General features: G+C 48.9%; 1 protein-coding gene across 1 annotated transcript in view; it reads right to left on the reverse strand.

The window, feature by feature from the left end:
* Positions 1–1,969: 1,969 nt before the first annotated feature.
* The window catches only part of LOC104539677 (ectonucleoside triphosphate diphosphohydrolase 2-like), a 10,525-nt gene continuing 588 nt past the window's right edge, over positions 1,970–11,906 (reverse strand). The window contains exons 2-9 of the mRNA XM_010183266.1: positions 10,037–10,154; positions 8,247–8,397; positions 7,725–7,884; positions 6,197–6,421; positions 4,846–5,118; positions 4,338–4,433; positions 3,221–3,355; positions 1,970–2,200 (exon numbers count right to left, since the gene is read on the reverse strand). Of these exons, the coding sequence (XP_010181568.1) occupies positions 1,970–2,200; positions 3,221–3,355; positions 4,338–4,433; positions 4,846–5,118; positions 6,197–6,421; positions 7,725–7,884; positions 8,247–8,397; positions 10,037–10,154 (1,389 nt within the window). The remainder of the gene's footprint in view (positions 2,201–3,220; positions 3,356–4,337; positions 4,434–4,845; positions 5,119–6,196; positions 6,422–7,724; positions 7,885–8,246; positions 8,398–10,036; positions 10,155–11,906) is intronic.

Below are 11,906 nucleotides of genomic sequence, written 5' to 3' on the forward strand. Positions count from 1 at the left end.
CCACAGTTCTCCTATGTGCTGACAGATCACAGAGCCAGAGCTCTGTTTAATGATTGCATTTCCAGATGTGGGAGGAATGAAGTCTCAGGATTTTCCCTGATATCACTGACTCCCTGATAACCTCTTTTTTTTTGTTTGTTTTCTATGCAGGCTTGCCTGAATTCCTCCTACCTTCTTCAGATGGTTTGAGCAAAGAACACATCAAAGACGTAGATGTGTCTCTCATCAAGTAAATATCAGCAGCCAGGTTACCTGAAGTCATTTTCTGCCTGTCTGCCACTGGGAAGAAAGTGCCTTCAGGGGTTCTCATTGTGTACCCTGAAAGTACACAGCATAACAGCTCTTGAGTAAATGGAGGCAAAATCAGCATCCCCCATCCTCCTCACTGAAACACATTGCATTCACAATAAGCCCCCTGCTTTGATCTGTTGCCAAGAATAACACCGACAGTCTATTAAAACATCTTTAATAACATGATATAATTAAAAATATCTAATGTGCAACTCAAAGAAGTGAATATGAAGCTTGTTTAAATCTGTTTCCACACCCCTCCAAACTTGACTGACAGGTTCCAAACCTTCATTAATTGGCCTGAAAATTTATGAATACCCCAACATTATGGGGGAGAAGGGTGTTCTATATATGAGTTGGGAGCACAAGGGGTTCGTAATGAGATTTGAAAGGATTTGGGTGCCATGGTAGCTTTAAAAATCCTGCAAGGCACATCACTGCATCTGCGAGCATTTAAATTTCTGTTTAAAGTGGTCTGAAATGAGTTGGAGACACTTATCCCTGAGGCTTTTAATACCCTGGATGTTTTAAGTCTCTGGAACAATCCAAGAAGTGAACTCTAAATGCTTTAGGCAAAGGATGGTGTTTGTCTGAAGCCATCCCTTTTCTTCACAATACCACGGGAAATTTGTGCAGCACCTCCTCTTTCAAACGAGCAGAGCAGAGCAGAGCAGAGGAGCTGGAACAACTGCCAAGTCCCAGAGGAATCCCGAGTATTGGATTATAAAGTAACTCTGGTTACAGTCTAATATGAAAGTCATTGGGCTGACAGTTAGGAAAGCTTCTGTTCCTGGGTCTGCTCTTGTTCAAAGGACGATATTAGATGAGATACTTCATTTTTAGAGTGAGACAAGCAGTTCAGTGCAAATGAATGAACTTGTGAACCTCAGCCTGGCATGCACCTGGTTTTAGTAGATGTGAAATGAAATGTGTTAATTTCACTCCTGGTTTAAATTGACATTTTAACCCTGAGTTGCCATGACTTAGCTGAGAGACAGGAACTTGGCTGCGCTTCTGTGCCCTTTGTTTCCTTTGATGCTCTGCACATTTTGTAGAGACCAAGACTAAAAAGCATTGCTTTTGAAGGATTCTCAGTCAACAGGAGCATTCGCTGGAAGTGACACATGGATACCATCTCTGGGATGGAAGAACAGACAGAACAGCAGTAGCAGGCAGAAAATACCTGCTTTCTGCCCTAGAACATGGAAACACATTGGCTGTTATATTCTGATTAGATTTCAATGCTGTTCCAGTCTTCACTAATGGCAATACTCCAGGTATCATCTCTCTTATGGGCACAAAAGAGGACAGAGCACTCTTTTCAGACACCACCTCTCCTGATTAGGCAGGATTATTCAATGTTAACTTTACCTGCTCAGAGGCATCATTTCATCAGGTTGACGCTCAGCTGCAGCCTAAGCAAGATCTGTGCAGGCTGCTCTCATTTGGAGAGTGAATAGCTGGCCATCCACCAGGAATCACAGGCTTCCTGCAGAGCAGGATCCATTGTCTCAACGTACAGTAGTGCAAGTGGTAGCACGTTGAAGTTAGGTGCTGGGGCTCCGGGACTCCTGCAGGAAAATCCCCTGCATCGTCCAGTGACTTCACTTGTGTGATTTCTATATGATATTCTGCGTAAACTGCCTTCTGGCAAGAGTGTCGAGTCCCAGAATAACCATCAGTTGTCATCAAAAACGCTGCTGTTCCTGTTACTGAAGCTGTTTTCCTTGACCATCACTCGGTACGAAATGCGCATGAAAGAACCAGTGAGCAACACGACAAAGAGGATAAGCAGCAAAGACCAGACCCCTGGTTCAATCCCCTTGAGGAAGCTTGGGCTGTCCTGGGGCATGGTGTTGGTCAGATTCAGCAGGTACCCAAGAGTCCAGCCAGATGATGCATCACCCATCTAGTGAAATCAAGAAGAGGAGAGGTCAGAGGAGAAGCAGTCAGTCTGCACCCCAGCTGTGTTTTTGTACACAGGCCCAAGGCCTCGCATACTTTATTTGAGACTGATTAGGTTTGAGCTGAGGAGTTCTCCCAGTCTCAGTGCCCTGAGTGCAGTAATAGGCCTTAATTGCCCTGACCAGTCTCACCTGGCACTTCCAGCCACCTCCTCTACCCATGGGCCTGGGAGCTCTATTTAAGCTCTGGCCTAGGCAGCTAATGTTTCCCTGAGCTGTGCTGTAGGTGTGTGTTGTTCTTTTTCCTGCTTGCTGACTGGTTTTCCCAGATGGGCTTCAGGTCTGCAGTGTGGGTGGTTCTGCCTCTGCTGCCTGGTTGAACCTCAGAGCTGTGTTGTAGGTAGCTCATCTCTGGTTTTTTAGAATGGGTTTCCTAGAGGTACCCTGGACCTACCTTGTTCCCTTGCCTTGGTCTGGTAACCACCACGTGGTTGACTGAACTGCTATAACTGATGTGGACCTGCCCAGTGGGACCATGCCTTTGCTGGTGAGTTGAGCAGAGCTTTGGGAATAGGCTTTCTTTTCTTTTGTGAAGGGAAGGACTTGAATTATATCCTCTTTGCCTTAGAGGCTCCAGATCCTGAAGCCATTTCAGACCCTATAAACCAGTTATAAACCCTTGCTAGTATAAAGATGTAGGGCAGTATCTTTTGGCTCAGGAAATATTGCCAGCAGTTTGACCTTAGCATTAAGTGGTGATCAAGCCATCCTTCCTTCCCTGTTCGACATACTCTTAAAGATGGTATTGCTCCAGATAAGGTTTTGACCCATCTGTTTTTCAGTGGGGACAAGTGTAATCTCTGGCTCCCTGATGCTGATTTTCATGTTTACAATGATTGTGAATTTATTTTATAAGACACCTTGCTGGAGAAACCTAGCTGGTTAGGGCTTATAGGAGTGGAAACAGGCTGGCTTTACTGAAACCAGGCCTTGTAACTGGAAATACCACACTGTAGTTAACTGACCTTCTTCTGGAATGCAGTCCAGACAGACCCATCAAAGTCAAATGTGTATCCCTTTGTACTGAGGTGAAAGATGAAGGCAGACACAGCGCAGTAATCAGCAAGTGTATCCAGGCTTGCTTGGGACTCCTTGGTCAGCTGGTATCATATCCAAAAGAAAATGGGGAAAACAAAATAAAAGAAGTAAATATTCAGTAGCTGAATTTCAGGCCTGCTGAAACCTCTTCTTTCCTGCTCTGGGACAGACTGTGAGACTGAAGGAAGAGATACAATTGAAATTTTCCTATTGAAGGCCTTGTGTCCTGTGCAGACTGAACCTGTGTTTCTTGCACCCCCTGGGCTGTGGTCTGGGAACCAGTGTCATCTCTTAGAGCCTTTGTTCCCATCTTATTAAAGACCAGGCAGTTCCAAGAGCAGCAGGACTGGCAGCCAGGCCTCCTCCAGTTGCCTTGCAGGTGAACTGCTTGCTATGATTCTCTGCTCTCTAATTAGGCTCAGCTAATGCCACAGCATTTCTCTCAGTAGGAGCACTAACAAGAGCTTTCTTTTCTATCCAGAAGAGAAGCTTTAAGAAACTGCTTATGGGCTTTGCTACCCCATTAGCAAACCCTGTAGAAATTGTCCATTTGGATGTTACTGTGGGTGCTTTGGTCAATGTAGGTGCAAATGAGGGTGACCTCGTAAGACCCCAGCTGAGGGAAAGAACTTATAAATTCCCCCTGGCTTGGTCTCCACGGGCACTGATGAAATGGGAAAGCCCCTGGGAGAGAAGGAAAATGGGGAGACCAAGGTGATGGGCAGGAATGAGTACACAGCCTTCCTGTTTACTCTTTAATATGCTGTAAAAGATACTTGTGGCTTTTCATTTCAGTAAGCCCAGGTGTTACCAGCAGCAGCTGGGATTTGAACGGAGGGAAAATAAGTGGAGCCTGTTTCCTCAAAATTAAAAAAAACCCAAACAAACACTGCCACCACCACCAAAAAAAAACCCCAAAACAGGAAAATCCAAGGTTTCACCTGAGGGAGACAGTAACTTACAGCTCTGTCTGAGCCACATGGGCTTTTACAACAGCCTGTTCCTTGCTTCCCATCTGCCTGCACACTAAGTTAGTCCAGTTACCTCTTTGACAGACATTCCACAAAGCCTGTTGACTGCTTGACCCAAGTCAGGAGAGGGTGCAGTTTGTCTCATGAAGTCCATGGCCTCAGAAATCACCTGCAACAGCAGCGGAAATAATCGGGTTGGACTGCGATCTGCATCCTGGCATGCAGTGCCTATAGGAAAACCACGGTGCCCTTTCTGTGTGCTTGTGTTGGTGCTTACAGGGCCTCTGATGAGTGCAAGGAAGATGAGTAGATCTGTTATGGTCTGGAGATGCAAACAGGACTGTTTTTAGCTTGTGTGTAGCAGCCTTTCTGGCCTTGCCTGGATAAGTAGGCAGGGCCTTATGCTCCTTGGCACCATGTCCAAGGGAAGCTTTCATGATCAGGGACCTGGGCAGATTTCTATAATTCCTCCCTCTGAAATATACAGCATGGCTGTTCCCACTAATTATTCATGACCAAACTAGTCTCATTTCATGGGTTCTCCATACCAATTGCCTACCCCAGTGTAAATGAGAACCCACCAAAAACCTGGTCTGGAGGGGCCTCAAAGCACTGCTAGGAGAATGCTGGAAGAAGCTGCAGGAAGAGGAGGAGTTGAGCAGCCTTTGCATGAGTCTCATACAGGCGGTGAGATTGCTGGAGCCGGTGATGTTGAAGACCTCCTCAGGGCTGGGGATGTCCCATGTGTCACCATTGACAACACAAGGCCCAGCATGCACCGATTGCCACTGCACTTCCCGGGAGTAGGTGTGAGGCCAGCAGGGATTGGACACAGTTTTAGCACTTTTCTGATCCTAGAGAGACAGAAGAAAACAGAGGCAGCAAGAGAGGACATTGGCATCCCAGGGCTTCACAAAGGAAGACAAAATGTGACACAGTGGAGAGCAGTTTTCCTTGGCACCACGATGTTGTAATGGAGTGGGCTGCAAAAGGTTTGCCAAGCCTGATCTCGGTCAGCTGCAAGACTGATGCAGCAGGCTCACAGCTCCTGCAGAGTTCAGGGCAAGGGGCAATGCTCACATCTGCTGTGGGGAGTCCCAGCCCTACCTGCTGTCCCTTAGACCAGAGATGAAATTTCAGTGAATCCCGTACTCTTTCTAGTTGCAAGAAAGAAGCTGTTCTGGTCTGCCTTCCAAATTACTCAACCCCTCAAACATCAGTTTTTCTTATCTCTAGGAACTTCCCAGTATAACTGTGGTGAACTGGGTCTCCATGTGGGACATTCAGGTCTCAAAGGAGAGGTGTGGTTTATAGGGAGGCAAGTGGATGGGCAGCGAGTAGTTTATTTCTGAAAACCTCAGTTTTGGTGGAGACTAAAATGATTCCCGAGTTTGAATCAGATTCTGCCACCTCCCCCTCAAGTAAAACAAAGTTTGAAAGACCAAAAATGCCTGGGTATTTTCAAAGTGAGATATCAAACTTTTAAAGACTACTTCAGGGTTGAAGTCAACAAAGGACACAGATACCCACATGGAAGGTCCTGGCTGGTTCCTGGGTGCTGCTGTTTAGGCTCCCCTTCTAGGCTGGAGGAGCAGTTCAGAGAAGCCAAGCGAAGTCTTTGCCTCTCTCCACCCTGAAGGTGATCTCGGCATCTCTGGAGAGCAAGTTTGTGCTCATGTGTATTAAGTAAGGAGCCAGATAGAGCCTGCAAGTAGGAAACTCTTGAGTGGGTGCTTGTGTCTCTGCTCGAAGGGCATTGATTTGGGCATAGAGAGTATGTTTTATGAACACACTGGCCTTTTTTAGATACATGCAGATGCCCTCTATTAAAGACAGTGACATTTTGCCTATTAACAGCTACGCTTTGTGCAACTGTCATTTAGTGATGTTGTATCCAGGACCCTTGCAAATGCCTTTCTGGCAGGTACTCACTTGAATGAGCACAGAGAGCAGCCCTCTGCGGAGCTGGTCCGTGCCATGGCAGGGGCAGTGATGAGTGTACACGGTGTGTGTCTGCCCATACAGCTGCAGCCTCACTCCCTCTTTTGGTGCCTGGTTCTCTTCCATCCCGGAAGTGAGCTGTGTTGAGGTTCCTCCCACAGACAGGACTCCTGCCATCCCCTTCCCGGAGGGGACCAACTGTCCTCGCCAGTCGTACTGACCCAAAAAGAACCAGAGAGGTCGTTGTTAAGGCTTCTGCGTCTGGGTCGTGGTCAGATCTAAGCATTAATGCACAGAGAGAGAAAGCAGCTTTCTGCTACAGTAGAGCCCAGCTTTCTTTTTCCCACAAGACCTAAGGATGCTGAACTGGTGGCTTTGGAGGGAACAGAGGAGCCGTTGTACAAGCACTGCCACCTGCACAGAGGGCTCCCCGCAGCCAGCGAGAGCGAACAGGGCTCACTGTCCTGGATGGCTGCTCAGGGCTGTGGTCTCAGCAGGCAGGAGCAAGGGAGAGAGGAGGGGATGGTGGTGGGGTGGAGCAGGAAGGAGGTTTCCACATGGGTAGATGTGGGCTTCAAGTATGCTCTGGATGCTAGTGATCCTCCTGTCAGAAGAACCCTGTGGTTTCATCTCCTGCTGTCTTGCAGAACTGATTTTTGGCAGTGCTGAAGATAGCAAGGCAAGTTTGTGCTGACTGCAGGTGTAAGCACTCTGTCCCTGGCCAGGGAAAGCTGTGTTGCTGCCAGCAGGGCCAGCAATTCCCAAACCAGGGCACGCATGCTGCTGGCTATCAGAACCACCTTTCACTTCCCTGCTGTGGAGTAACTCAGCTGCTGCTGTCTGACCCACCTTTCTCTTGCATTTGGAGAACTTCTTGAGACCCCTGGGCTTGAGAAGCCATGAGTAGGGCAAGGAAACTTAAGTATATTCTTTTTGTTTAGTGAATGCCTTCTGAATACAGACCAGGCCCCTGTGCTGTGGGCACCCAGCTATACTTTCACCAGCATCTCAGAGAGAGGAAAATTGATGGGCTTTTGCTTTGGCAGCAACAGACTCTGCTTCTCTGTCCACCATCCATGGGATGTTCCATGGGCTGGACTCCAGTGGCAATTCCACAGCACCCCACAGCCAGCAGCAATGCCTGTTTGGAGGTGGTGCTGAGCTATAGCTGCAAGGACTCGGGGCAGTGGAGTTCTTGTTGGCACCCCAGGGCCAGGCTATGTACGGTTATCTACATGAGCATCCTGGATAGGCTGCCCAGAAAGCCTCACATCTGTGGATATGTCAATGAAAGGCTGTGAGAGGCTGGTCTTTCAATACAGTTTTAAACATCTCATGCTTATGTCCCCCAGCCAGTGTTGTATATAACCTGCCTCCTCTGAAAGGCAGTGGAAGCTGTGCTTTTAAGCATTGCTTAAAGTGCAGTGCTTTAATGATCTTTCCATGTGTTTCTGTGGCTGTTTGCTAATGGGAATAGCTCAGCTCCATTCAGTACTCCCCAGCCAGGATCATCCTTTACCTTGAAGAAGTTTTCCAGGACATAATTAACAGCAACCCAGTTGAATGCTTCCTTTTCTGGACTGGACAGGATTTGTGTCCCCTGAAAGTCAAAGGGGGATGACTTCAGGGCCGTGGTCAGGGCTGCAAGGCGATCGTCAGAGAGGGTGGGATGGGTGAGGCTAAACAGAAAAGAAAAAGAAGGCACATTTGTTGTCACAGGACCCTGCCAGGGTGTCACAAAACCTGAAAACACTTCAGCTTCCAGACTAACAGAGGTTTTCCCAAGCACCAATTGTGAAGGAGACTTTACACAGGCTGGTAGCTGTAGCAAGGCTGTCATCCTCATGGCTACTTGGGGGAACGCTTTGGAGACACAACCGTGTTGTACTCCCCTCAAGTACATCGGGACCTGGAGAAGGTTTACCTGACTAGCAGGTTAGGGATGAAACTCACTGCAGAGCAGACAGGGTGAGATGCATTTACAGAATGATCTGTGTGATGTGTGCTGATCTCTGGGAGTGGGTTTGTAACATTCACTCACTTCAGCTGCCTCGTGCTGGTGGTTGCTCCCAAGTAGAGGGGGGTTTGGCTGTGCTGCTCTGCTGGGATCTCCTTCTGGGCCCAATTCAAACATAGTTCCAAGCTCTTCACTACTTTCTGAGCAGAATCTGCGTAGTTGGAGACTCCCAAACCTGAGGACGAGGGGAAAGAATGAAATTTTCTAAGGAAAAGTATGGGAGTAGTGTGAGAGCTGCTACCCAAGAGGTTGCTGTCTGAGGACATGGTTAAAGACAGGACCTGTCACAGGTGGAATGAAGGCATTTCTCCAGGTAGCCATCCTGCTAAAATATGGAGCAAAACAGCACAAGCATGTAAATCCCAAACCACGCTAAGAGAACCCTAGCTCTGCTGCTGAGACATCCCATAAATGGCCACGGATCAGCCACGCGACTGCTGCAACAACTGAAGCTGTCCCAGCCTGTGGAGGAAGAAACATGGCTTTAGCCGCTCTAAAAGATAAGCAAAGGGACACAGTGCCATGCAGACAGAGCTGAGGCTGATGCGTCAGCTCCCCCCTCCAGCCACTTCCTCTTGCGTCGGTGGAGGTGGCTTCCGAGCCCCGAGCACGACGCCTCTGCTCTAGAGGAAGCTGACGCTGTGCAGAGAGCAGCTGTGTGCATGCCCTGTCTCATTTTTCCAGTGAGATTCAATGGGATCTTGAACTACTACCCAGAGAGCCTCCCTTCCCCATCCTCTGGCGCAGTTGCCTTCCTGGCTGTGTGACTCCCACACCGTGTGCTTTGCTCTCCTGGGTCCTCTACAGGGCTGAGCTGCAGCTTGCCTACAGCTGCTCAAAGGCTGTGATTGTGCTGCTGTGCAGACCAAGGATGACTGCTTACATCTGGGAGGGAGACCTGCGTGGACCTCCTGTTGCTGCTGGCACAGAAGCAGGTTCAAAGAAGTCTTCAAGCACTGAGCTACGGTTGCTGTTTTTAACCCAAGCAGTGTACCTGACAGCAGTTAAAGGACTCACACAAGGCTTCAGGGAGCCTTTCTTGCATTTTCTGCATGTGGCTTGTATTGCTTACAGCCTGCGAGGGCACAAATCCTCTTCCCTTGTTGTGCAGCTGCCCTCCCACTGCGCACTGCTAGTGAGAGTTCAAGGGTTTCCCAGCATCATGCTCTAATCAGACTTCAACATCAAAGCACGATTAAGAGATAGGGAAGGAAAACCCCAAGTGTTACTGCATGAAACCCTTTCAGCTGGCTTTGGCAGGGCCAAACTGATTCAAACTAATAAGGAAGACCCCAATATTCTCCAAATTGTGACATCTAAAACCAAGTTGAGCTCATGCATGTGCTGTCAAACTCCATGTATGGGGATCTTTGCATCTCTGTTGTCCTGCAGCTGCACCACTTAGTGCCCAGAGTACAGCCAAGAGGAGGCAGAAGGTACCAGGAGTCACCCTACAGCCAGATTTGTCTCCATTGCTGTTCACTGCCTTGGCTGGGTCAGCAGCTCAGCAACCTTGGCTCTGCCACTGATCCATGTGGACATCAGAACCAGCCCCATCCTCTCTGTGTGCTTCCCAAAAAACCTGTCACCTGCTACTGCCAAGTGCTCTGATGTTCAGCTGCATATGGCTGAACCTGCCTATGTCAAGAAGACACAGGCTGAAAATAAGCAGCTTGTGCTTCGCTACTGCCATTCTTTCAGCATACAGCTGGATGACACAGGAGCCAAGGAAATTGTGGCAGTGGTCCATGCGCAGATCTCTGGGTTTCCATCCCTCCCATGCCAGTCCACTAAGCATGAATTGGGCACCTTACCTTGCACAGGACAGGAACTGCATTCCCTGATCACCCCGGTCTTGTTTGCCTTGGTGGTGGTCCACTGGTAGATGAACAAGACAGTGCGGGATGGGCCAGCATCCAGAACAATGCCATACTAGAAAACCCCAAAAACATTCCAGGTAAACACCACTGAATGCATACTGCTTTGTTATTGTAGGGTTACTCAGTGTTATGGAGGTATTTGGGGTAAGCCCTGGGCCTGCACTGCAGTATTTGAGTTAGCTTTACAGGCAAAGAAAGGGTGAAGGCAGAAGATGATGTGGGTTTGCAGGGACCCATCTGCCTTTCTGAACACCCAGAAATATGCCAGACCTACAGTGACATGCTCTGTAGCTGTGCCTGAAACCAAGCAGGAGGCTTTCATGGAGAGCTGAAGCATCTGGAGCTCAGCAGAAATGGGTCCTAAAGTGGTAGGAGACGGCACTATAGAGGCTCTCAGCTGATTCCGTGACTTAAACCGCTGCTGGATTGTTTTGCTGAAGAGATAAGTGAATTGGAGGACTGTGGCTTGTTCTTGCTTCTGAGGAACCCAAGACTCCCATGTCTGTTTGATGCCCCAGTGCAGAGATGGTGTGACACAGGCTGGGTCTGCCCAAATGTGTTCCAGACCTGTAGGAGCTGCAGCACACCGGGACCAGCCAGCACATACCCTGTCCAATGCAGCAGCCCCACAGAGACTAAGTCCTGGCAGAAACAGCAGCAGCAAACATGAGATTTCTCAACACCTTGCCCACTGACAGGTCTCCTGTTGCCCAGCAGTGAGGCTGAGGGCTGTTGTAGTCTCTTTGCAGCCCAGCATCAGATCCATTTGCTGCTGACTGAGTCTTGCTGAGCTGCACCTCATACATGAGAGGGAATGAGAGACCACTGGATACTCTGCAGCACAGCTCTGCGGCTGTCCTGGATGTCCCCACAGTCAAAATAACCCTGGTGCAAGCCTAAGGTCTCCTCCTTCCTCTGCTATTACATGACCCCAAACTGGGACATCCCCTACACGGACGGGAAACTCATGAGATGTGGGAGGTACCTGGTAGTGCATGGTCCAAGCCGTACCTTGCACAGAAATAGTTGTAGCTGCGACTGAGTGGGAAAAGAAACCCCCTGAGAGGTTGATGTTAATACAGTCAGAAGGGTTTTAGCACAAGACAGAGCCTGGCTGCAGCCTCTGAGCGAAGCTGGCTGCCTGCTGCCTTTCTGGGAGCTCCCAATTGCACCACACACAGCGCCCAGGCCAGGAGCTGGAGGGACTGGAGCTGGAGCAGAAATGCGGAAGGAGGCTGGAGCTCCCTGCCTGAGCCTGCTGGCACCCTCCCACATGAGTGACAGCTCGTATTTCTTGCAGGGACATGTCAGCTGCTGCAGAAGAGGAAGAAATGAATGGTATTGGTGGAGGAATCTGGATTTTTTCTTTCCTCCTTCACAAAATCAGAGGCTGCAGCTGGGAGTGTAAGGGAGGAGAAGGGATAGTCATGTTTCTGCCCCAGCTCAACGCTAGGAAACACAGAGCATGGAGCAATAAGGGTTTTTTAAAATCTGATTTTGGTTCTGAGAGGTGTATGGAGGAGGGGCAGTATCTCTAAATTCACAGGTTAACCTACTTCTGTTAAGTAAACCATAGCGTGCCACTGATTGCACCTCAGCCCTGGTGCATGAAAGGGCAGAGCGGATGGGCATTAACCCCCCACTCCCTGGGCAGATCTGACCCCGCTGCGTAGAGCAGGTTGGCTGCTCAGTTAAAATCAACAGGACAGAGAGGAGAAGGCATAGAATACACACACACACACACACACACACACACACACACATATATATTTAAAAACAGAAGCAGAAGTTCAGGGGCAAATTC

The sequence above is a fragment of the Mesitornis unicolor genome, unplaced genomic scaffold (assembly GCF_000695765.1).
Source record: "Mesitornis unicolor isolate BGI_N332 unplaced genomic scaffold, ASM69576v1 scaffold17114, whole genome shotgun sequence".
In the NCBI taxonomy this organism is placed as follows: Eukaryota; Metazoa; Chordata; class Aves; order Mesitornithiformes; family Mesitornithidae; genus Mesitornis; species Mesitornis unicolor.